Source organism: Drosophila persimilis, unplaced genomic scaffold (assembly GCF_003286085.1).
Source record: "Drosophila persimilis strain 14011-0111.01,24,50 unplaced genomic scaffold, DperRS2 tig00000124-arrow-pilon, whole genome shotgun sequence".
Taxonomy (NCBI): Eukaryota; Metazoa; Arthropoda; class Insecta; order Diptera; family Drosophilidae; genus Drosophila; species Drosophila persimilis.
Window position 1 is genome coordinate 12,827,527 of NW_020825294.1, and position 23,538 is coordinate 12,851,064.

The 23,538-nt window shown below is 44.1% G+C and overlaps 6 protein-coding genes across 8 annotated transcripts; 5 read left to right on the forward strand and 1 right to left on the reverse strand.

The window, feature by feature from the left end:
- Positions 1-699: 699 nt before the first annotated feature.
- LOC6597973 (probable cytosolic Fe-S cluster assembly factor GL21135) lies at positions 700-2,467 on the forward strand. Its single transcript, XM_002023075.2, has 4 exons — positions 700-785; positions 863-958; positions 1,018-1,675; positions 1,749-2,467. Exons 1-4 carry the CDS (start codon positions 723-725, stop codon positions 2,363-2,365), a joined length of 1,434 nt encoding a protein of 477 aa, XP_002023111.1. The 5' UTR covers positions 700-722; the 3' UTR covers positions 2,366-2,467.
- A 217-nt stretch (positions 2,468-2,684) lies between these two features.
- LOC6597972 (transmembrane protein 53) lies at positions 2,685-4,320 on the forward strand. Its single transcript, XM_002023074.2, has 3 exons — positions 2,685-3,273; positions 3,326-3,686; positions 3,743-4,320. Exons 1-3 carry the CDS (start codon positions 2,999-3,001, stop codon positions 4,124-4,126), a joined length of 1,020 nt encoding a protein of 339 aa, XP_002023110.1. The 5' UTR covers positions 2,685-2,998; the 3' UTR covers positions 4,127-4,320.
- A 716-nt stretch (positions 4,321-5,036) lies between these two features.
- Positions 5,037-9,541, forward strand: LOC6597971 (CCR4-NOT transcription complex subunit 3). The gene is made up of 11 exons (XM_002023073.2): positions 5,037-5,278; positions 5,486-5,641; positions 5,819-5,916; positions 6,087-6,236; positions 6,301-7,119; positions 7,185-7,254; positions 7,310-7,681; positions 7,741-7,899; positions 8,089-8,735; positions 8,811-9,020; positions 9,130-9,541. Exons 2-11 carry the CDS (start codon positions 5,617-5,619, stop codon positions 9,226-9,228), a joined length of 2,649 nt encoding a protein of 882 aa, XP_002023109.1. The 5' UTR covers positions 5,037-5,278; positions 5,486-5,616; the 3' UTR covers positions 9,229-9,541.
- A 952-nt stretch (positions 9,542-10,493) lies between these two features.
- On the reverse strand, positions 10,494-12,759 carry LOC6597970 (protein-associating with the carboxyl-terminal domain of ezrin). Its single transcript, XM_002023072.2, has 2 exons — positions 12,521-12,759; positions 10,494-12,461 (listed from the first exon to the last, which is right to left on the reverse strand). The coding sequence occupies exons 1-2, from the start codon at positions 12,728-12,730 to the stop codon at positions 10,575-10,577; spliced, it is 2,097 nt and encodes a 698-aa protein (XP_002023108.1). The 5' UTR covers positions 12,731-12,759; the 3' UTR covers positions 10,494-10,574.
- Positions 12,760-14,647: 1,888 nt separating this feature from the next.
- Positions 14,648-16,418, forward strand: LOC6597969 (splicing factor 45). Its single transcript, XM_002023071.2, has 4 exons — positions 14,648-14,654; positions 15,000-15,155; positions 15,212-16,235; positions 16,314-16,418. Exons 2-4 carry the CDS (start codon positions 15,018-15,020, stop codon positions 16,406-16,408), a joined length of 1,257 nt encoding a protein of 418 aa, XP_002023107.1. The 5' UTR covers positions 14,648-14,654; positions 15,000-15,017; the 3' UTR covers positions 16,409-16,418.
- Positions 16,419-17,774: 1,356 nt separating this feature from the next.
- On the forward strand, positions 17,775-22,894 carry LOC6597936 (sarcolemmal membrane-associated protein). Of its 3 annotated transcripts, XM_026987171.1 has the most exons (5): positions 17,775-17,925; positions 18,033-18,494; positions 19,154-20,544; positions 20,633-21,205; positions 21,271-22,894. In XM_026987171.1, the coding sequence occupies exons 3-5, from the start codon at positions 19,156-19,158 to the stop codon at positions 22,210-22,212; spliced, it is 2,904 nt and encodes a 967-aa protein (XP_026842972.1). In that variant the 5' UTR covers positions 17,775-17,925; positions 18,033-18,494; positions 19,154-19,155; the 3' UTR covers positions 22,213-22,894. The 3 variants fall into 3 exon arrangements, with proteins under 3 accessions (XP_026842972.1, XP_026842974.1, XP_002023106.1); XM_026987173.1 differs by lacking the exon at positions 18,033-18,494; XM_002023070.2 differs by lacking the exons at positions 17,775-17,925; positions 18,033-18,494 and having other exon boundaries at positions 19,086-20,544.
- Positions 22,895-23,538: the final 644 nt, after the last annotated feature.

The following is a 23,538-nucleotide window of genomic DNA, read 5'->3' on the forward strand; positions in this document are numbered from 1 at the left end:
ATTCAAGTTATGTTTTTCAAGTTTTTCAATGATTTAATAATGTTTTATTCAAGGACTGAAATATTTGTTACCTATTCATTGTAATTGTTCTCTGTGTGTATGTATATTCATATGTATATATATATATATATATCTCGATCCCGATATCAAGCAGACCATAAAAAGAATTCATTGGAACCTGGATGACATGATATACTTTTTCCCTATACACATACATACATATATAAAAAAAATAAATTTAAGAACCATGTGGTGTTCACCTCATAATTGAATTCAGACTACAATAATTAGTATTATTTGCACTCGCATCCAAAAACGAGAAATAGAATGATTTCAAATTCATAAATCATAAATGATATATTTATCGATGTGTATAAAATGCAACCTGGATCAGTGCTGTGCTGATTCCCACTTTTAAGAAGACTAAATAGCCGTTTTATCTCTAAATTAGTAAATGTAAAATTATTAAACCAAAAATGTTTAGTATAATCACGTCAATTTATGAATATCATTTAGTAGTAATTTAATTACTTAATGCATAATATTCACGTCCCTATTCCTGAGCTTGGATTCCACATTGCGGTCACAATTCGGTGGACATTCGAGCCAGATTTTCTAAAGAGCAGAACTAGCTATAAAATAGCCCATTTGGCAACAGTGAACCTTGTTTTCGAATTTCTTGCAGGTGATTTTTTTATTACACAAAATAAATAATCAGAGCCATGTCGAGGTTCAGTGGTGCGCTGCAGCTCACTGATTTAGATGATTTCATTACACCATCACAGGTTCGGTATCAGCAAAGTATGGTTTCAGTATTCAAAGCAATTTAACGTTTAACGCTATTTCACAATGATCCACTTAGGAATGTATAAAGCCAGTGACGGTAGATAAGACAGCAACATCAAAGACTGGAGCTAAAATCACTGTGCAGGAGGATGGGTACTACGAGGAATCAGAGGTAAGTTAAGTGGATGGATGCAAAGGACCGTTTTTCCTTTTCCTAAAAATGTATTTTAGAGCGGCAAACAAAAGCTGCAGAAGGTGGAAATCACTCTGCAGGATTGCCTGGCTTGCTCTGGCTGCATAACCTCAGCCGAATCTGTGCTTATCACGCAACAAAGCGAGGAAGAGCTACTGAAGGTATTGCGGGAAAATGCAAAAGTTAAAGCTACAGGGGACATGGAACAAGTTCGCACAATTGTTTTCACCATTGCCACACAGCCCCTTCTGAGCCTGGCCCATCGCTATCAGTTAAGTGCGGAAGAAACTGCCAGACACTTGGCCGGCTATTTTCGCAGCCTGGGAGTGGACTATGTCCTGTGCACCAAAGTGGCTGACGACCTCGCGCTCCTGGAGTGCCAGCAGGAGTTCGTAGAACGATACCGCGACAACGAGGAGTTGACTATGCTAAGTTCTTCGTGCCCTGGATGGGTATGCTACGCAGAGAAGACACATGGCAATTTTATACTACCTTACATAGCAACCACGCGCTCACCGCAACAGATTATGGGAGTGCTGGTGAAGCAATTTCTAGCGGAGAAACTGAATATACCTGGTTCACGGATCTACCACGTCACAGTGATGCCTTGCTACGACAAGAAGCTCGAAGCGTCGCGCATGGATTTCTACAGTGAAGTGAATGAATCGCGGGATGTGGACTGTGTTATTACTTCAGGTCAGTGGATCATGGAAGCGAACAAAATGAAAAACTAAAACAAATTAATAATTTCAATTTCTTATACTTGTAGTTGAGGTGGAACAAATGTTGAACGAAGATGAACGGTCACTTTCCGAGCACGAAGCGTCAGATCTGGACTGGCCCTGGTCGGAACAGAGACCGGAATCAATGGTCTGGTCACACGAGGCTACACTATCTGGCGGTTACGCAGAGCACATCTTTAAATTTGCAGCCAAAGAACTTTTTAACGAGGCTCCACCCACCGAGCTGAGTTTCAAGCAGCTCCGAAATCGTGACTTTCGAGAGATTTCGCTGGAAAAGGATGACAAGACAGTTTTGAAGTTTGCTATCGCGAATGGGTTTCGAAACATACAGAATCTGGTGCAAAAGCTAAAGCGAGGCAAGGGGGCCAGCTATCATTTTGTTGAGGTCATGGCTTGTCCTTCCGGCTGCATCAATGGTGGCGCCCAGGTGCGTCCCACCACTGGCCAGCACGTCCGCGAGCTAACCCAGCAGCTTGAGGAGTTGTATAAGAAACTTCCTCGCTCTCAGCCTGACAACGCACACACGAAGCTGATCTATAGAGATTTTCTTGATGGGTCCCACACGGACAAGTCAAATGAGCTGCTCCATACTAGCTACCATGCAGTTGAGAAACTCTCAACGGCACTTAATATTAAATGGTAATTAGATGGTTGGTTTTACATATATATGTACGTCCATATATGGTTAGTTCGATTTAAAATTGTGTTGAATCTGGAAAATGCTACCCCATTTTGAAGAAACAAAGAGTATTTTTTTTTTTTACGATGGCTCCAAGGGGGTTTGGAAACAACTTTCACCTTTTTGCATATTACGCACATCAGTCGGGCAAGCCCACTGCGCATGTCCAACCCAATGGCGAAGAGGACCACCGGCTGGAAGCGGCAACCGCAACGGCCATTTCCATTGGAATGCGGCATGTTGCTGTTGCTGCTGCTGCTGCTACTGCTACTGCTACTGCATCAGGAAGCATTTTTGGCGAAGGAAGGTCAAGTTATCGTTGTCTGGTGCTGTGTGGCTGGTGGCTGGGTGAAAAAAATCAATGAGCTGGAGCAACTGTCCTTAGAAACAAAACGGACATCGTTGACATTTTTAATCAGTATTCGTTGGGGGGCTGATAAAATCAATACACATGCCGCAGGACTTCGAGCGAAGCGTATCCTGGCAGTAGGCTTTGCGTAACCAAGCAAAAAAGCTCTCAAAACCCAACAAATCACAATTGTGTTTTTATTATATAAGAAATTCAAGTGAGTGGAGATTACAGATTTAGATGACAAGATGTCGTCTCCATCAACACATCCGTATGGCCTCTCAGCGGATGATATGGCCACTCAGTACGGAGCAACGGCGACTAGAAGAGTCGGAGGTCTAGAGCGAGAAGATGCCTTGGAATATTTCATCAAGTTTCCCAAGCCCTCTGCAGAGAACGATTTTGTTTTGGCCAATGACAATGACAACGAGGATAACAATGTTCCCATTGTAATGCTGCTGGGCTGGGCGGGATGCCAGGACCGCTATTTGATGAAGTATTCCAAGATATACGAGGACAGAGGGTAAGTTTGTGGAGCTCTCTGCCGCCTGGGGTTTCATTTCCCTCTCTTTCAGCCTTATTACTGTTCGATATACGGCACCGGTGGACACATTATTCTGGAAGCGTTCCGAGATGATTCCTATTGGCGAAAAGATCCTCAAGCTAATTCAAGACATGAACTTTGATGCTCACCCTCTGATTTTTCACATCTTCTCCAATGGCGGTGCCTATTTGTATCAGCACATTAATTTGGCTGTCATCAAGCACAAGTCTCCGCTGCAGGTGCGCGGCGTCATCTTCGACTCTGCACCTGGCGAGCGCCGTATGTTGGGGTTGTATCGCGCTATTACGGCCATTTACGGAAAGGAAAAGCGCTGCAATTGCATTTCAGCGCTGGTAATAACAATCGGCCTGAGTTTCCTGTGGTTTCTGGAGGTAGGTAGAATTTAACGATCGAGAAAAGCGAAGATCTAACGGCTCCAGTTTTCAAGGAAACGTTTGCGGCCTTTAAAAGCTTATTTGTGAAATCGTCACCGGTCCACGCCAGTCCATTTTGTGATCTAAAAAATGAAGCAAACAAATATCCCCAGCTTTTTTTGTATTCCAAGGGCGATGTGGTTATCCCTTATAAAGATGTAGAGAAGTTCATTCGGCTGCGTCGCGATCAAGGAATTGATGTTACGTCGGCTTGCTTCGAGGATGCTGAGCACGTTAAGATCTATACCAAATATCCCGATCAGTATGTCCAATGCGTCTGCAATTTTGTTAGGAAATGCATGGCACTACCTGCTTTTAATGTTACCGTTGCTCACCCGGGATGTGGGTCCAACGAGCTTCAAGAGAGGCAACAGCAGACAAATCTGAAGTACGATTAGATGGATGGAAACCGACGCAGGCACAAAATAATTGTAAAACCATTCGAGCAGTGTAACAATTAATTCTTAAAGAAAAATGTAATTACTAAACACAACTTTAAGCGCTTTATAGTAGAAACGAATTTAAGAGTTATTTAACTAAATCTTTGCAAACATTTTGCAAAATCCGCAGCAAAAAGCGCAGTTAATAAACCCTAATTTCAAAAAGTAAGCAACTGTTCGTCGTTTGCATCGACTGCTCTCTACTTATATGTAACTTGTAAAAGGCGCTTTTGGCACCTTACTCTTTAAGTTTAAATAGAAATGAGCGCGTGAAAAACGGTTCGAAAACGAATCAGTTGATGTCCTTTCCTTAATGGTGTTATTAGAAAATGTGATCGTATCGGAATTCACGAACATTTATAATCCCCCTCTTTCTGTTGAACTATCTATGTATCTGTTTTTCTTTGATTTTTTTTATCAGTTATGAGCTGCTATCAGTTATCTTTGCACCAAAGGATATTCGAATATTTCGCACTTGACATTAAATTGATAATAGCAATTGTCATTAGCTGTGCGGCACGCAGGCGAAAAATGAAAACAATCTTAAAGAGTAAATATGTCGAGTAGATTTCAATATTAAAATATTCAAAATACCGCAAACGAATCAATTCAGTTACAGTTTGAAGACCCATTCCGCATTATCTACTTCTGGAATAATCAAATATGAGCGTTCCGAGAAACATTTTTAAAAATGAAGCCATTCACTTGCTAAATACTATTTCACTCCGCAGGGCAGTAAAAATAAAAATCAACACTGCGTTGAAGCATCACGCCAGCCCTGGCGGCTACTCAGTTTCAAGATGGCGGAATGTGCGAAGAAGAAGAGAACAAAAAGCAAGCGAAAAATCTTTAAGCGTATTTAAATGTATAAATGCAAACAGCTCTACATCTTTCAAGCCTCAGCACACTTTAAAAGCTAAACTTATCAACTTTAAGACAACACAAGCACAGCTGCCACCTTGTGTTTGCCACTCCAAACCGCCAAAGAACTGAGTTGAGCCAAAAAATCGAAATCTTGCATCGACGGACGGCCCGAAGGTATCCCTACACGCAAGAAGAAAATCAGTCATTTATTGGCTGAGCACTGAGGAGCGTTCTCGCCAAATTGAGGTAAATGGTCAATTAACCCAGAGCAGAGGGTTCCCAGTCCGCTGCACTGACTGACTCTTCGGTGCTCTCCCTCCATCTGAAGATACGCGCATCACCACACAACAAAATTCGACACATTTCGCCGCCACGCCGCGCTCTGTGTCTGTGTGTGTGCTGTTGGCCCTTCTAAACTACTGCTTGAATATTAAACTTTTGCAACATTTGCAGACTCCAGAGCACAGAAAGGGTTCCTGCCCAGGCGGCTAGGGTGTTATAACCAACGAACTGCTCCGCCACAGCTAGAAGCAGACTATGTCTGACTTTCTGCGTCAACAGAATCCACAAGAGCATACATAGCCATGGCTGCGACGAGGAAACTGCAAGGTAAGCAAAACAGATTTCCTTTTAAAAGTGTTTGCAATATGTGTGTGTGTGTGTGTGTGTGTGTGTGTGTGTCTGCCTTCTCAGCTCTACAGTGCTCTACATTTGCATAAACAAGTGAAAATGTCTCCTAATTACAAACAACCACATCTGTATTTTCTATTTTCTCTGTGGGGCTAGGCGAAATTGATCGATGCTTAAAAAAAGTAGCCGAGGGCGTCGAAACGTTTGAAGATATTTGGAAGAAAGTACACAATGCTACGAACACTAACCAGAAGGTAAGACTTGTAAACTGATCTGTCTAGCGGATGGTTTTACACACTGTATCAACAAATGGATCAAACGGAGCTCAGCTCTACTCCATATTCTACTCCACTCCACTCCGCTCTCTCTTGAAGTTTAGCAAGCAAATTAATTCGAATTTTGTTCCTTGCCTTTCTTTCCACAGCAAAAACATCTGCAGGAGAAATATGAGGCAGATCTCAAAAAGGAAATCAAGAAACTTCAGCGATTACGAGATCAAATCAAATCCTGGATTGCCTCGGCCGAGATCAAGGATAAGAGCTCTCTGCTTGAAAATCGAAGGCTCATTGAAACGGTGAGATTTTCTAAATAAACTGTATCGTATTGGATGTGACTGAAAATCATTCATTCTCTAACAGCAAATGGAACGCTTCAAGGTGGTCGAGCGCGAGACAAAAACAAAGGCTTATTCCAAGGAAGGCTTGGGCGCCGCACAAAAAATGGATCCAGCCCAGCGGATCAAAGACGATGCGCGAAATTGGTTAACCAGCTCAATAAGCTCACTGCAAATACAAATTGATCAATACGAAAGCGAAATTGAGTCTCTGCTGGCGGGTAAAAAGAAACGATTAGACCGGGATAAGCAGGAGCGCATGGACGACCTGCGGGCCAAGTTGGACAGGCATAAATTTCACATAACAAAGCTGGAAACTCTGCTTCGGTTGCTCGACAACGACGGCGTCGAAGCGGATCAAGTGAACAAGATCAAAGACGATGTCGAATATTACATTGATTCGTCGCAAGAGCCTGACTTCGAGGAGAATGAGTTCATCTACGACGACATCATTGGCCTGGACGAGGTGGAGCTCAGCGGGACGGCGACAACGGACAGCAACAATAGCAACGAAACCAGCGGGTCCCCTAGCAGTGTTACCTCCGGAGGCAGTCCATCCCAATCGCCCGTCACAGTACAACAAGTGCTGCCGGCATCCGTGCAGGCGGCAGCGAATACTGGTAGCAGCGCGGCCAGCGCTGCCTTGTTCCAGCAGCAACAGGCAGCGGCCCAGTCGAATGGCAGCAATGTGGGATATGCGAGCGATACCAGCGCGGCCTCATCTTCGGCGACAACGTCGACGGATCCGGCGGGCAGCGCGGCCACCTTAAGCGGGGGCGGAGGCGGCGGCAGCGGCGATAAACGCAACAAAAGCAGCGAAAGCAATACCATCAGCAAATCGAAAGTAAGTATTGTGGATGAACATGGAGATCATATGGAGGCAGAACCCTTATTTCCTTATTTTCTTAGCCACAACCCCAGCAGATCATCAAGCCCACGCCCGTTCGTGCGACGGCCAAGGTGGCTCCGGGTAGTGAAAGTAAGTACCTATAACTGTACCTGTCGTCTCTTCCTAATGACTCTCCATTGTTTAGCTCAAGTCAAGATTGTCAGCTCAACGCCCAGCAAAAACCAGCAGCTGCCCACGGCTGCAGCGGTGGTAGCTGCCTCCAACTCAGCCCCGAGCAGCAGTAGTGGCAACGGTAGCGGCAACGGCAGTGGAAGCTCTAGTGTGAGCGCAGGCACGGGGGCGGCCGCACCAACAGCCAGTGGTCACAATCCTGCCGTACAGCCGCATGCCCCAACGCCTGGCCTAACTGCCGCCAGCATCGCTGCTGCAGCTGCCGCAGCAGTCGTCTCAAGTTCTGCTACACCAGCGATTGCAAGTATCAGCAACGTTCAAGGCCAATCTGTGATTCAAGCAACACCAACAATTGCATTTGCGGCGGTGGCAAAACACAACACATGTATGCGCCAGATACAGGCATGCGTAAAGTTCTTATTTATCGTGGAGTCCTCTTTCTAGCACTCCTGGAAAACGGTCCTGTACTGCAACAACAGCCCATAGCCACAACGGTAGCCGCCATTGTGGGAGCCGGCGCACAGACCCAACAGCCACAACACCAGCAGCAACAGCCGGCACAATTATCCAATCTTCAAACAAATTCCTCACACTTGCAAAACGGTATGATGTCCCAATATCTGTCGGGAACGGCACAACACATTTGGTTCAAGCCTCGGATTGGCCACCCGACAGATGTTGATCAGAATTGGTTAAAGCCCCTAAAAAAAGCATTTCCCCTGGGAGCAGCCAGACGGCTCTTCCCCTGTGCCATTTAACCAAATTGATTGAAAATGTATTTGATATTTGCAGGTCTACCTGTCTCGGTCAGTAGTAGTGACAGCAATAGCAATGTCGTTGATGCAATTTCATTGAAAACCATGGCCCAGGAAGCCATCAATCGATCCGCGATCGATGTAAATTCGCTAAGCCAGCAGCCGCAGACGCAGCAGCAGCAAAGCAACATTGACACGAGGCAGCAGCAGTCGCAGCAATCACTCCTACAACAGCATTTTAGTACGGAAAATACTGCCAACCAGCCGCAGCAAGTGGCGTCCCAACAGCAGCAAAATGCAGCTGCAGCTGCAGCCGCAGCCGCAGCTGCTGCTGCGGCAGCGGCTGCAATGGGAACAATTGCGGCTGCAGCACATGCCGCGGCAGCCAGCAATGGATCCACAACTGGCAGTGGGCTCATGAATCTGGCAAATGCTGCGGGTCAGCCAACCAGCGGTAGTGCCAAGACGCATACTTCCCAACAGCAAATGGCCACAACGGAAGCCCACATTCCGACTCTGCTGGGAGTAACGCCGTTGGGGCCAACGCCACTTCAGAAAGAACATCAGGTGCAGTTTCAAATGATGGAGGCCGCCTACTATCACCTGCCACAGCCCATGGATACGGAGAAGCTCCAAACGTATTTCCATCGCGCCCCAGTCCCCACTCCAGCGCACTATCCCCAGGTGGGTCTTCATGCGAATAGTGTATGAATGCGAATGAATTACAATTTTACAAATAAAATTTTCACTTCAATCCAGGCACAGCTGCCAATATACGATACTGTTGAATTTTATCAACGACTCTCAACGGAGACGCTGTTCTTTGTATTCTACTACATGGAAGGCTCCAAAGCCCAATATCTGGCCGCAAAGGCACTGAAAAAGCAAAGCTGGCGATTCCACACCAAGTACATGATGTGGTTTCAACGGCACGAGGAGCCCAAGATTATCAACGATGATTACGAACAGGTGAGCAAAGGAGATCAAATGGCAATGGCAATGGCCGGAGAAATTAATCAGCAGCAGCAACAGCAGTCTATTGACCAAGAACTTTCCTACCTTTCCCCTCTATTCCCAGGGTACGTACATCTATTTTGACTATGAAAAGTGGAGTCAGCGAAAGAAGGAGGGATTCACCTTTGAATACAAGTACTTAGAAGACAAGGAGCTCAATTGATAATGTTGCGATGTGTGTTGCTTCGTCTGTCTATAAGAAATTCAATCCATTAAAAAAATAAATGAAACCAATACCATTTTCATAAAAAACCACAACCACAACCCCACCCGCTCCCAAACTCAAACCCATAACCATTACACTTACATATGCCTAGAAACAATAAACAACAGAGAGAGAGAAGAGGAAAGAAAAATAAGCGATAACGCCAGCAAACTGTAAACATAAGTTAAAAGGAAAAAAATGAAGTATGATAATTGTTCGGAATGCATGTAAAAACATATGCTTTTTTATATAAATGTTTTATTGTTTATAATTACGTTTATTTTTTTTACACTATTCGAACCATCTCACACGGCCCTCCAGAAATCAAGCGCAAGAGAGATACAGAATAAGAATCGAACCATGCAAAACTCCCAGACCCCAGATCAGATCCATGTCGCTTAGCGTTCCTTTAATCCATTCAAGCAAATAGCATTGCAAATAGTTACGTGATTCCCTCTCAACTCCTAATTCGCATAATGTATAAAAGTCGCATCCGAATGCAGTACACTTTTAATGATAAAAAACAAAAACACAAAAAAAAAGAAACATCAAAAACATTTAGCGCACCGATTTTTATGCGTTTTTTCGCGTTTAGAATAAGACGCGAAAGAAAAACAAACAAATTTCAGCTGATCTTATTTAAATTTATTAATGTAATTACGATTACTAAGATCATTGATTAAGTTGCATGATGTGCCGAAAGGCTAGGAAACAAAACAACAAATTAATGCATAAATGAAACTTTTTTAAATATAAGAACAAAAACAAAAACAAAATAAAAGCGTGAGTAAATAGTTGAACTTATTCGGCGTTCTGTTCTTTTGATTTTTCTACGTTGGAATGGTTCTAGCCTTTGCTTTAAGATGTGTTTAGAGTGTTTGCTTTCGACCTCCTCGTTGGATCCGAGATCTCCTCCAAATGGCATGGCACCGAAGTAAAAGCTAGAACTTGTTCCGTTAATTCATTTTAGACGCTTGTTTTTAGATTTTGTTCTGATGGAGTGTTTACATGTTAATATTAATAGTCAAATGATTAATTTAATGGATAAAGAAAAGGGAAAATAACCGCATTTTAGAATGTTTTTGCGTAAATATAGCATTTTTGCTAGCAATGTATGAGAAAATATTTAACAATTTTACAAAAATAGTTTTAAACGCATGCAGAACAACAACACGAAAAAAAAATGAAAACATTTTAAAGATTAATGAAAATGCATCAAAATATACATGACATTCAATTACATGGCATGGACTTTATTGTACAGTTTACAGAATTTCAACCTGCAGACCTCTTGTTCTAGTGTTCTAGTTCGTGCCCCATACAACATCATCTTCATCCTGATCGTCGTGACCCCAACCCTGATTCGCCTCATCGCCCAGATCGTCACCATTGGGGGTCACTGTGGCTGCCGCAAAGCGACTGGCGTCCACATGAATCACCTCTGTCGGGGCACTGCTACTAGTTGCTCTGCATTCTATGACCGGCTCCATGTCCTTGAAAAAATCAAACTCTGTCAACTCTGATCTACCCGGCGGCGTAGCCAACTGCACTTGTATATCGAGGGCATTCAGATCATCGATGAGCATGCGACTTGGTTGCGCCGCTAGCTTGGTGGTTGATATTGATAGGTTGGAGCAGGCGGTACGGTAGGAGTCGCTCGAAGAGGCTTGCGTCGCCTGCGTAGAGGCACTACTGTTGGTCTCCAAAATATTCAAAGCCAACTCGCCAGTGGGCAACTGTTCCTCCAATCCGGCTTGCTTAACATGCAGGCGCTGCAGCTCATCTGTAGTGTCCCAGTCGGACCAGACCTCCTCCTCATCCGCATTGATCAGTGTGTTGTCGTGGGCAGCGGTGGAACTATTGGAATTGATTTCAGGGTCGCTGCTGCGGTCCGTCTCCTGAGGTTTCTCAATTAAATTCGTCTGATCTTTCTCGTCTTCTCCGCCATCAGGACTAAGTCGCAACGACAGAGGAGCTACATTGTTTTCCGTTGGCAGGGGGCTGCCGGAAACCATGAATTCGTCGTCTTCTGCATCTATGGAATTGCCATTCATTAAAGGAGTTATGGAACGCGGCTCTGTCAACAGATGCTGGCTGTCTGTGGATACAGCTGCATGCGGGCGACCATCGGAAAAACAGCGGCGACGGTCTCCACCTAGAACTTTATTTGCCCCTAAAATAGGCACCAAATCAGCCATGGACCTTAATGTTTTGGCCACTAGCACGTCATTGGTGTCGCTCATTCCGAGCTGCAAATGCGGGAGAATCTCACTCTGTAGCTGCTCATCGTCCAAGAGACGAACGTACTCCATAAAATAGTCCAATAGTATCAAACGGATTTGTGCATCTCGGAGGCGGAACATCTTGAGTATATGTGGAAGAAGATACTGTACGTAAGTCTGTGGAGAAAACAGAGATACCGTTGCGCCTGCGCCGTCTGTGGCCTTTGTCCGCAGCACGTACGGTTGCACACACAGTTGGGCGGTGGGATCGAGTAGAACCATCCTGGAGAGCAAATCGCTGGCAAGCTGAGAGGCCACCATTTGCTCATCAAAGCAACGCAAACGATCAATTAAAGTGCTAAAAAATTGCTGGCGCTCTTGGATCGACTTCAACGGCAACTCAAAGAGAAAGGAATGTATTAGTACAAACTCATGATTGAAGTACGGATGCAGTAAGACGGCTGAAAGCTTGGGTCTTAGCTCCGTGTTTTTGTGTTTTAAGTGGGTGCTGCAATACTCGCGAAAATCGGGCACATGCGGAGTACCAGCGTCGCCGGCAGCAGGTCTACATTTTTCCAGGACACTCTCGCATAGGGAAGCAAAAGCGAACTGCTCAAAATCTTCCCCGAGGTTTTTTGGATCCATAAAAGTACTTGCAAGATCGAGCAATTGTTTGTTAACCTCTTTAGCCTTCCAAACGTACTCGAAGCCAGCCAGACGCCAGCTCCCACTGTCTGTCACATAAACGGAATGTGTGCATATATTCAAATGTCTTGCCAGTGCCTTTTCAATCAAAAATATTAGGCTGCACAGTATAGTTCGTAGACCCAGGCACACTTGTATGTCGCTCTGTTTAGCTAGCACGTCGTTAAGTGGCCTGACTCTCTCCGTGGCAAGATGCTTTTGTCCCGACTGTTCCCATGTGGTCACATATTTTAATATGTACGGATGTCGATAGATCATGAGGTTCTAAAAAAAGCTTGCTTAATTATATACATTCGGGAAGGATTTACTTTTCTCATTCATACCTTTATGGCTCTCTCCATAGGGCCCACTGGACTCCATAGTTGCCCCTTCACTAGAATTTCACCTTGAAATATGGACAGAAGTTGAGCGCCGCCGCCCTCTTCGTTGGACGTCGTTGGGGATTCTGCATTATATAGGGCCCAGAAGTCGTTGACCTCAACCGCATTTTTGTCAATAATTAAGCCTTTTAACTTGCTTCCTTCATTGCCCATTGTTGTTGGAGCCTAGAGCTACTTCTTTTTTCCCAACTCAGCTGTTCGCATGGAAACTAATTGGAAACATACCTTTTTCCACATACTCTGCAGACGTTTCAAAACGTTTCCCGACATAAAAAACCGCTACATTCATATACATATGTATGTGCAATCATGTTTTTAATGTTTTGAGAAGCGCAGTGTTAGCAGTAAAAGTGATAAGCGGATCGACTCATAATTGCATCAAACCAAAAAGAATTAAAAAAAAGGAATTTTTAGTTTACAATTCTATATTGCACACAATTTTTTGAGGGAGAACAAGAGAATGAAATTAGCCGGCATGATAACTGGTCGAAAAGCTTCGCGAATGAATCGATTTCTAAATACCTTTTCAAAATTTTGAATAGATCCACACGGTTACCGCATAAATCGTCGACAAGACGGCACTTGCACAATCCCCAGGCAAAGTGTTTGCACGAAAATTGTAACCTCACGTATCAAAACAAAGTTGGCAAACCCCGCTAAAAGTCTTAAAGATGCGCGCATGGCCTTTTTGAAAAACACAATTTCTTGGACTTGAATTCAGACGGATTCAGATCTCATAAATCGTCTTCTCATAGATCATAAATATCGTCATAACGAGCAACAATATATATACAGTATATACTGTATGGTTAGTGCTTGTAGCAAGTTGTGATCAATGGAAATTTTAGCAATGGGTTATTTTGAAACACACAATAAACCGCTGATCAAGTGGGCAGCAATGAGTCTGGACTTAAATCTAATTGAGTATAAGTGGAGCTTCCTTGCAGCAAAAGTTTATGCCTTTACAAGGCAGTACGATACCTTGAAGGACTTAAATCATGAATGGGACAATTTTGAGGTATTATCTCTACCAAAACTTTATTAATTATTAATAGAGTTAATTATTCTTAAAACTTTTTCCTTGGAACTGTTTTTCCATACAAAATATATATGGCTGATGTACCCATTTTCTTTGACAAAAATATAATTTTTTTTTTATTTATTTAAAAAATTGATTTTTGACATTTTTTTCTGGCTATTTGTTTTGAACTTATTAACAGCTAACCAAATAAAAATATAGAAAAAATCAAGAAAATATGGTGTTGAAACAAACGTCACCTTTTACAGCAATTTCACTAAGGTAGCAAGAGAATATATAAACAGAGGAATTTGATTTCCGATCATGGACAGAGAACGATTAGACTATTGTCGGCCAGTGAATATTAAAATACACTCTACGACAATTGTGAATTTTGAAGAATTTAATCGCAGTTCAGGTGAAAGATCTCGTGGTCTTTTATTTTAGCAAAGATAAAACATAGGGTGGATCTAAAAGAAGAACTATTGTTAATAGTAATATTTTCCGCGGTTTAGCTCTAGTGTTATCCTGTTTAAATAAATGGGGCTTAAGTGGGCTAAGTTTGATTTCTTACCGATATACTGTTGTTGAGGCACCAAACTAAAACAATTAAAGCAATCGCCGTAGCAGGAAAAAAATCAAGTATTTAAAATGAGCCAGTCAAGTAGAAAATTGATTCATTAATCGGATAAAACTATGTGCGCGTGGCTAAATGTTCTATATAGCCAGTATTATTCGGAGGAAGATCAAAATTGAGCAATATCCTTGACGGAGAACGATTAACCTATTATAAGCGAAGCGGGTATTTCAATATTCCACCGAAAATAATGCAAATTTAATCATTTTAGAGCAGTTCAGGTGAAAGATATCTCATAAAGATGGCATGAATCTACAAGAAGAATTTACAATCGTTAATATTTTCCACCTTTTACCTCAAGTAGTTAAAACTATTTTAATAGAGGGGGCTTAAGTGGGCTAAGTTCGGCTATATGTTGAGGCACCAAAATAAAACAATTAAAGCAAGGAAAACAAATCAAGTATTTCAAACAAGCCAGTCAAGTAGGAAATTGATTTTATCTATCTAGTAATATTAAACCGGATATCAAAAACGAGGAATATGTGTGATCGAACTTAAATAATTCGTCAGCATATTTAAGACCGTTTAGTTACATTTATTGTGTGTGTGGAGCATGTTTATGTTTTAATTTTCTCGGCCGCGGTCAAACTCAGAAAATCAGTTGAATCTCGAAAAATTTTCTTTGTTAATAACGCATTTGCGCACACTATAGCAAAGTGTCTGCCTTCAGGAACACACCGATACGAATGCTGGCAGGATTTCGATTCTGATTCCACTTTTAAACAGGCTTGGCTTTAACTTATACATATCAACTAATTGACTTTTAGGTGGAAAATTATAAAAATATGGATCTGTACGACGATATAGACAAAGCTCGAGCTAGTCAAATAGATGGATGGTCATCGGGCATCAAAATGCTGCAAACACAGCTCGCAGTTAAAAAGGCGCAGCTTCCCAAACCAAAGGAACCGATTAAGAAACCGGTGAGATTGTCTGAGGAACATAAGTTACCCCATTGTACAACTTTTTGTATCTTCAGCTAATGACACCGCTGGTAAATCTCCGCGCCAAGCGCCCTGCGGAATCGGAAACTCCCCCCTTTTCGAACATTTCGGGGGCCAAACCCGTAATTTCCGGCACCGCTTTGCCACCTCCGGTACTTGAATGCATAAAGAAAGATGACTGGGATTTTGTGGATGAGTACGATCCGCAGTGGCCCAACGAGTATGAGAAACTAAAAGAAAAAACGAAGAACAGTGAAAAGTCACGAAACAGTGGTGCTGGCGGCGCTGGAGGATGCGGCCGCGAAGACCGTGATCGCGATAGGGATAGAGATCGAAAACGTGGTCGCAGTGGACGCCGAGAAAACCACAGAGATGACGCCTCACGTTCACCGCCGTCAATGAAGTTCAGCGGATTTGGTCAGAGACAAAGCGATGAGGACAAGTACAGTCCCCCACCCCCGGGATCTGTAGCAAAACAAGGAGGGGGCGCCGCAATCGCTCCCCCGCCGTCACTGCAAGAGATATCCATCGACAATGGAGATGGTTCCTCCAACGTAACAATACCCTACTCAGCAAGTTCGGTGGCTGCCAAGATAATGGCGAAATATGGTTTTAAAGATGGACAGGGACTGGGAAAATCAGAGCAGGGAATGTCCATGGCCTTGCAAGTGGAGAAGACCTCGAAGCGTGGTGGACGCATCATTCACGAAAAGGATGTGTTTGTGACGCCACCATCCACGTCGCCTCCCTCAGCGTCAAGCCCGGGCCATTTGGCTATGCCACCACCGCAGCTTCCAATGGCAGTGACTGCACCTGCTGCCACTGAGCCTGTCCCCAGCATTACAGAAATAATGAAAGATCCTAGTAAAGTGGTTTTGCTACGAAACATGGTTGGTCCTGGCGATGTAGATGAGGAACTGGAGCCAGAAGTGAAGGACGAGTGTAACACCAAGTATGGGGAAGTGAATAGTGTCATCATTCATGAAGCGTTCGGAACTTCGCCAGAAGATGCCGTTAAAATCTTTGTGGAGTTTAAGCGCATTGAAAGTGCCATTAAAGGTAACTATCGTCTATCGTGTGTGTATCGTCTATTTTGTTTTCACATTTTAGCTAATGCGTCTACGTTTAACCTTCCAGCTGTTGTAGATCTTAATGGGCGTTTCTTCGGGGGACGACAAGTGCGTGCTGGATTTTACAATTTTGACAAATTTAAAAGTTTTCAATTAAATTAGTTTTTGCAAACAAAAAATGCAGTTTCTATTTGGTATAGATCGCGCCTGTGATACTCTAGGATGGAATGTACATATGTTTCAGGTAAAACGAAATGTAGGAAATGAATACCTAACAATTACGAAATCTAGAAAACGACGCGAGGCGTCGTTTATCTTATTTAGCCCGATAGACAAATTTAAAAATTCTTAAAAAGGACGTTTTATTCGTTTTCTACTTTGTTCCTTTTTTTCGTGCGCTCGCTCGAAACGAAATATGTATGTGGCACTGTATACGTTTGTTTAGAATGAAGTAGAAAAGAAAAAAACGGGTAAGCACTGAATTGCTAAAAATTGTAGATATTTGTATTATTTAAGAAAACGTAATTTTTTAAGTGTAACAGTAACTTGTGCGGAGGCTGAGATCCTCTGCAGAGTCAACTCCTGCATGTGTGGACATGGAGGAATGCCGGAATAGTCTCTCTCAGGGATTAAATTGCTACCGATATCTGTTCAGAAGAGCAGACGCTTCATGGCATTCATCCCCGGCATCGATGGCCCCGGCCACGGCACATTCGGACTGTCGGTCGTATTCGGCAACAGTCGGCCGTAGCTGTTACTCTTGGCTGAAGATGAAGTTGTTCATTGGTGGGATACAGGAGACCCCGTCCTTGGCCAGCTGGCAGTGGGTGGGGCAGGCTCAGGTCATGCCCCGTCTGCCAAGCTACCTGTCGTTTGTCCTTCAACAACAGCAGACAGGTGATGTACGTTGTGCTGTCATGTGCACCCCCTCAATGTCACCGTTGTTTCAGTCGCTCCAGTCCACGTAGTCCTGGTGCAGGGAAACCAGTAGATGTTACTGTCTAGCCTGTCGGCAATCAGACCCGAGTCCCGATCTCTTAGACATAGCAGCCATTGAGTAAGGCTCGGAGGATGTACTGGGTCTCCTGGATCGTCCAGTTTATGCGCCTCTCCGGCACCGGCTCTCATTTATTTTTCATTTCGATGCATGATGTGCTCTAAATGCATGTGTCAGTGAGTAAGCAAAGAAGCGAGAGTGAGTAGAGAAGGATTGTAAAAAGTCCGATTCAAGAATTTTTAATTAGTCAATCGGGCTAAAATCAGCTGAGAGAAAACTTTTCATCGATTTCAGGTGATATTTTTATACGGTCACACTTATCGTATAAAGTGTGACTGTCATTTGCGCCATAAATCGCTGATCTGGTAGCCAATAGGTTAGGCGGTCTATACACGACGCAGCACGTAGCTGTAACGACGTAAGTATATTATTTTAATGAATATTTAGATAATTATTACAAGTTACTTATATTTAAAGAAAACTTGATTTAATATGTGACTACCATACCTTGCTATTGTGGCAAGTCACAATAGAATGTCGTGTCGTGTCGTGCCTAATACGACTACCTATTGTGAAGAGTTGGAGAACTGAAAACAATTAAAATCGAAGCCAAACGAAAATAAAAAAAGATAAATCAAGTTATAGACCCTAAAAAAGAGAAGAAAGTTATTAAATCCCCAAGGTGAGTGAAAGGGCGCATCGATGATGAAATTGTCGACAACAGATTACCCATTGAAAAATTGTGTGTGCCAAAAAAACATTCCTCGTTCCTTTTTTCCACAAATGCAGAAAACGGTAAATTCTCAATCGTCAGCGGCGCAGCCCTATGTCTGTGTAATTAAATTCAATTGGGCGAAAGTAAAACAGAAAGTTCATGTGTCTCAGTTTTATTGCAAAAAGGCGAGTCGCGCGACTCCAGCCCGTCCACACACCTCTGCGCCCGCCACCCATCGTTCTCCACTGTGAACTTGTGAACCAGCCAGCCACCGACTGCAGCTGCAGCTGCAGGAACATTCGCATGTAGTTGTGCAGTGCAACAGCAACAGCCACACGAAGCCATCGCCCCAATCAAATTTGTTATGTTATGCTGTGCTCCATGCCAATCAGCAACACAGCGCTCGCATTGTTCGAACGCGCATAACTAGCTCAGTCGCCAGTCGCCAAGCGCCGCACGCCCACAACAGTGGTGGCTGTTGTTGTTTCCCCCTTTGTCGGGTCGGTCCCCACTATTGCCGCCTCTGGACAACCAAGGTAAGGGGAATGAACGAAGGGTTGCTACTGCTACTGTCCACCGTTTCGTTTTTTATCGCACGCACGTATTAAGCAATCTCCCGGCTCAATAGTGGAGCACCCGGGTGGGGTGCACTTCCCCTTCCCATTTCACGCTCGACTATAAGATCATTTTTGGCGGTTCTGTTCTCCCTGTTCTCACCACCACACACGCACCCATGAAACGGCTCGCACTCGCATTCGGTTTGTTCAATTATAATTTGAAGAATCTATTTTTATACTAAATACGGAACATTATTCTGCGCCTGCACTGAACTCACTCTTGTACGCACCATAAGGAAATAGCTATTCTGTTCTGAAAAAATTGGGTGTGTTCCTTACATAGTATTTACATATATAGAGTAGAGAGAGCGGTTTTTACAAATCTCTATTCTCCACTCCATTTTTCTAAACCCTTTCGATCGAGATTTTTCCCTGTGTTTTAAACTCAAACCAAGATGCCCGTGAGAGTTCAGTCTGTATTGGTCGTTTCGCCCCGTTTCCACACATATATTAACTTAAACTTAAATAGGTTGTGCCTTTAACATTTTACTTTTTCGTTTCTCCAAAAAACACTACACATTTACTCAAAATTTCCGAACCGAACCCAATCACCTGGCTACCAAACTCCGGATGTGCAGTAATGGTCTTGGTGAGCAACGAATGGCTGAACAATAAAGATGACGAACAGAAAACAGATCCAGCAACATCGACGACAGCATCGGGAGCAGTCGGATCCCCAACAGTGAGCAACGGAGGAGCATCGACTGAAACAGCCGCGAGGGGATCGTTCGCGTCGGTGAGAGCAGCAGTTGGCGGAGGAGGAGGAGAGGCGTCGACTGTAAAACGCAAGAAATCTCAAAGCTCCTTAAATATGGACTCGACAAACACAATGAAGTCGGAGCAGGATCTTGTTCAGTCCATGGAGAGGGAGAAGCACGAGCTGGAGACGGCGGACAGCAATAATGAAGACGAGTCGGACGAGAACCAGGAGAACAATAATGTGGAGGGCTCCGACTCCAACACTAACACATTGCAGGGTACAAGCACTCCAGACCGTCGCATGGCGTCCCAACTGCCTGCATCCAGCCAGGTGCTACAGATGACACTGAATTCGGTTCTCAACGCCAACAACACGGCTGTGGGTGGGGGTGTTTTATCTGCCAGCAGTCTCTTCACGTCATTGGGCGGACACAACAACGGGGTCATGCAAAGAGAGCAAAGGGAGGCGGACTACGGGACACTGTTGGTAGCACAGACACAGACACTAACACAGACACCGGGATTGGCATTGGCATTGTCATCCACTGACCTAAACATGAGCCCGGAGACGGCTTCGGCATCAGTCACGGCTAAGGGCGAAGCCAAAATTGTGCTGCAGTGCGAGGCAAAGTCGCACAAGTTTGAGACGCGGTCCATTCTGCTGCAGCCGAACCAGGAGTGCAAGGTTGGCCGTTTGATAGCCAAGAGTAAGGCCAGCGAGGAAAACGCGATCTTTGACTGCAAGGTCTTGTCCCGCAATCACGCGATGCTCTGGTACACACAGGACGGCCGCTTCTGGGTCAAAGATACCAAGTCCAGCAATGGCACCTTCATCAACGACAACAAACTGGGCAATGATCCGGCCGAGCTTCACTTCGGCGACACGGTCAAATTTGGTGTGGAGGTTATCGAGAACTCGCGACAGGAGGTGCATGGCTGCATTATAGCCAGGGTGACACTGTTCATGCCCGATGGCAGGGAGGCCATCTCAATCGATTCGGATCAGCTGCAGCTGCTGGGACCCAATAGAATTAGTTTCGACGAGATTCAGCGCCTCAACTCATTTCTGCAGGAAGCCGCGCAGAGGGAGAAGACCCTCAAGGCGAAATTGAACAGTTTGCAGGGGGTGCTCGACGCCACGCGCAAGAACTCGGCCATGTGCTGGCAGAGCATGATTACCGAGGACCAGCTGATTCACAAGATCAACCTTCTGGAGAAGAAATTGCAGATGATGGAGAAAAATGTCCCAGAAAATGCGCTGCGTAACGAGGTAAGGATTCATTTGTCCTTCTGCTGCTCTGACACTCACAAACCTCTCGCTCTTTCTTCCTCTCTCTCTGTCCCTTTGTCCCTGGCAGATTGTAAAGATGCTGGAGGACAAGACAACGTATCAATTAACTGCCAAAGAGGCTCTGCGCAAGGTGTACCAAGAGCGCTGCGATGCTATGCAAGCACTGTCGAGGGCACAGTTGGCGAATGAGACCTCTGAAAATGAGTGCGTACTACTGCGTGCTCAGATCGGTACATCGAAGCAGACGCTGCAGGACTTCAATGCGCGGCTCGAGAAGCTTCAGCAGGAGTACCTGGATTACAAGAAGGAGTCGCTGCGTCAGCAACAGGAGGCTAAGAAACAGGAGGAAGAGCGGTTGGAGCAGCAGAAGGAACAACTGGAGCGTGAGATGGACGACCTGCGCCTGCAGGTGGTCCGACTCCAGAAAACCATAGACGAGCATGACAGCGAACAGAAGCTTCAAGAGCAGAGTGTCTTGCAGCAGCTGGACGCGGCTATTCCCGACGATGACGATGATGAGTATGAGGACAACAGCGACGACGAAAGTATGGACGAGGCGCAGGAAAAGGACTCGGCCGTAGAGCAAGCTTTTGACATGGAAACGAAAGAACAAGCAACGACAGGGTCTGGAAATCGGAAGGTAATCGTATTACATAGTCCGTACGCTTGCTTTTGTAATATCCCCCGCCTTCTCCCTTCTTTCAGAGTAAAACGCCCAATCAACAGATCGAGTTTGATAACAAGAAAAAGGTGATTCGCAGATCGCAGGTGAAGAAGTTGCTACAAAACTCAGATCTCAACAGAGGCGCACTAGGCGCCGATGTGCTGAAGGCTATCCTTAACGACTTCGGCTCCGAAGATGAGGATCAGGAGCAGAATGAAGAGATCGATGTGCAGGAATTAAACATGCGACCTGAGCTTAGTGCGGGCATTAAGCGAGAGGCGGCGAAGGCTGCTAGCGACGAATTCATTCACAATTCGCCGAAGCATGCGCGTCTGAATGGCATTGATGAAATGCTGGAGCACCCGAATAGCCAATCGCAACCTGTAGGCTTGATGCACAAGTTGAAAAGCCAAGAGATGCTGGTGCGCGATGAGGAGATTCCAAATATTGAACCTGATTTCCCCACAGATCAAGCTATCGAAATGCTGCAGGAGGAATGTGATAGTTACAAACAGAAGACGGTATTGCTAACCAGCGACATTCACTCTCTGAAAGAGCAGATGGACAAATTAAAGCAGCAACTTGAGCAGGAAATTCAGCGCAACGCCCATACAGAACAGCCTAAAACGGAGACAGAAGCAAAGGATGAGTTGGAGGCAGAGGCAGACGCAGACGCAGCCAATGAGCCGCGTCAGGCGTCTGGCCAGGATAAGAGTCTTTGCCTGGACACTGAAAAAGCCTGGGACGAGGACCTCGCAGCCATAAACGACTCGCAGGTGGTACGCGAGGAGGAGCTAATTGTCTACAAGGAACGCCTAGAACAATCTGAGAGTAGCAATCTACAGCTTAACAATGAAATCTTACAGCTTCGTCTCAAGCTGAAGCATGAGGAGCCCCAAAATCTGCTATTTCTGTACCGGCTCGTGCCTTTGGGCTGCCTTGCTCTTGCTGGCCTTATCTACTTCCTCTCCATTCGCATCTAGGACACCCCGAATCATCCTAGACCCCACAAAATACAAGTGCGGAGCTATTGAGAAGCTATTGCAATCCGAAGGAGTCCGCCGCATTTTCACAGTTATACATAAGTAGTCCCTTAGCCGAGCTTTATTATACCACATTTGCTTTTCGACCCACTTTTGAGCACCAAATTTAAAGTCGTAAATTGAAATTAATAGTCGAACCAAAATAAGAAAAAATTATACAAATATTTGAAAAGTACATAATAAAAATAACGAAACGCAAGGTTAGTTAATTATAAAACTCCTCGAAAATTCAATAGTCGTCTCAACGACTAGCTTCAAAAAGCCGAAGAAGCTGTCGAAGGGGTTTCATAAAGCGAATATTGGATAAGTCGGTCGAAGGTCCCAGCTCACAATACACCCTGAGCGCGTCTTCAAAGCTAGCATTAAGTTGCGATAACGATGTACTAGTACCATCTATATTTTATATGCTAAATGTTGATTTATATATTTATACTTTTTATTTGATTTTATTTTCGATGTCTTTGTAAGCGGTTGGAGAGTGTGCACGTGGACACGACCACAAATGAAGGCTTGCGATATAGCTAATGTAAAAATTAGATAAAACGAATATATTATATGTAATAATGTATGCAGAAACACAAACCACAATTCAATAAACAACCTGTACAACAACAAAAAATCAGACAATGTCTGCACTGCACTCTGGCAGGCCAGTTATTACTTACCTACCTGCTTTAAAAGCTGGCGACCCGGACCCGTGTCGTACCACCTTGTTAGGCGTTCGATGCACTTAGAGGGGAACCGAAACAGCACAGCTTCTTTCTAGGTGATTGAAAACACACCTACGCCGATGGCCACCATTGAGAATGAATTGTGAAATTTTCAGCCGCTTGGCATTCGTAACGATCGAAAGTTTCATCGAAAATTATCCAAGTCCGTAATGCTCTTATGCCCAAATTATTTTAAAAGTAAAAACTTGGATAAGCATCTACAAAATATTACTAATGGGCTATGATTTGTATGTACAGATTGTATCTTCGTTCTTATTTCATAGTGCTACTCCACTATCATTTTATTCTGTTTTTATAAAAACTTGTTTTATATTAAAAACTAGCTGACCCGGCAGATGACAGATGTTGTTCTGTCACGCAGCAAAAAAAAAAGTTCTTAATTAAATGTGGCTAATTTAAAGAGAACATTTTTTAGAAGATTTTTTTTCCGCCTTACAGGCAATAAATAAGCTGATTTTTTATTTTATCATGTTTTTTTTTAATTCTTAATTATTCTTGAATAGGTTTTTTTCCTTTTTTTTGGTTTGTTTTTTTT

Excerpts from the sequence above, each read along its gene's own strand:
- LOC6597972 (XM_002023074.2), top strand. The coding sequence starts at position 2,999 with ATGTCGTCTCCATCAACACATCCGTATGGCCTCTCAGCGGATGATATG. Across the intron at positions 3,274-3,325 it reads AAGATATACGAGGACAGAGG|CCTTATTACTGTTCGATATA; the intron begins GTAAGTTTGTGG and ends CCTCTCTTTCAG. Across the intron at positions 3,687-3,742 it reads GTTTCCTGTGGTTTCTGGAG|GAAACGTTTGCGGCCTTTAA; the intron begins GTAGGTAGAATT and ends CCAGTTTTCAAG.
- LOC6597969 (XM_002023071.2), top strand. The coding sequence starts at position 15,018 with ATGGATCTGTACGACGATATAGACAAAGCTCGAGCTAGTCAAATAGAT. Across the intron at positions 15,156-15,211 it reads AGGAACCGATTAAGAAACCG|CTAATGACACCGCTGGTAAA; the intron begins GTGAGATTGTCT and ends TTGTATCTTCAG. Across the intron at positions 16,236-16,313 it reads CATTGAAAGTGCCATTAAAG|CTGTTGTAGATCTTAATGGG; the intron begins GTAACTATCGTC and ends TTAACCTTCCAG.
- LOC6597971 (XM_002023073.2), top strand. The coding sequence starts at position 5,617 with ATGGCTGCGACGAGGAAACTGCAAG. Across the intron at positions 7,120-7,184 it reads ATACCATCAGCAAATCGAAA|CCACAACCCCAGCAGATCAT; the intron begins GTAAGTATTGTG and ends TTATTTTCTTAG. Across the intron at positions 7,255-7,309 it reads GGTGGCTCCGGGTAGTGAAA|CTCAAGTCAAGATTGTCAGC; the intron begins GTAAGTACCTAT and ends TCCATTGTTTAG.
- LOC6597970 (XM_002023072.2), bottom strand. The coding sequence starts at position 12,730 with ATGGGCAATGAAGGAAGCAAGTTAAAAGGCTTAATTATTGACAAAAAT. Across the intron at positions 12,462-12,520 it reads CTATGGAGAGAGCCATAAAG|AACCTCATGATCTATCGACA; the intron begins GTATGAATGAGA and ends AGCTTTTTTTAG.
- LOC6597973 (XM_002023075.2), top strand. The coding sequence starts at position 723 with ATGTCGAGGTTCAGTGGTGCGCTGCAGCTCACTGATTTAGATGATTTC. Across the intron at positions 786-862 it reads ATTTCATTACACCATCACAG|GAATGTATAAAGCCAGTGAC; the intron begins GTTCGGTATCAG and ends TGATCCACTTAG. Across the intron at positions 1,676-1,748 it reads GGACTGTGTTATTACTTCAG|TTGAGGTGGAACAAATGTTG; the intron begins GTCAGTGGATCA and ends TTATACTTGTAG.
- LOC6597936 (XM_026987171.1), top strand. The coding sequence starts at position 19,156 with ATGGTCTTGGTGAGCAACGAATGGCTGAACAATAAAGATGACGAACAG. Across the intron at positions 20,545-20,632 it reads AAAATGCGCTGCGTAACGAG|ATTGTAAAGATGCTGGAGGA; the intron begins GTAAGGATTCAT and ends TGTCCCTGGCAG. Across the intron at positions 21,206-21,270 it reads CAGGGTCTGGAAATCGGAAG|AGTAAAACGCCCAATCAACA; the intron begins GTAATCGTATTA and ends CCCTTCTTTCAG.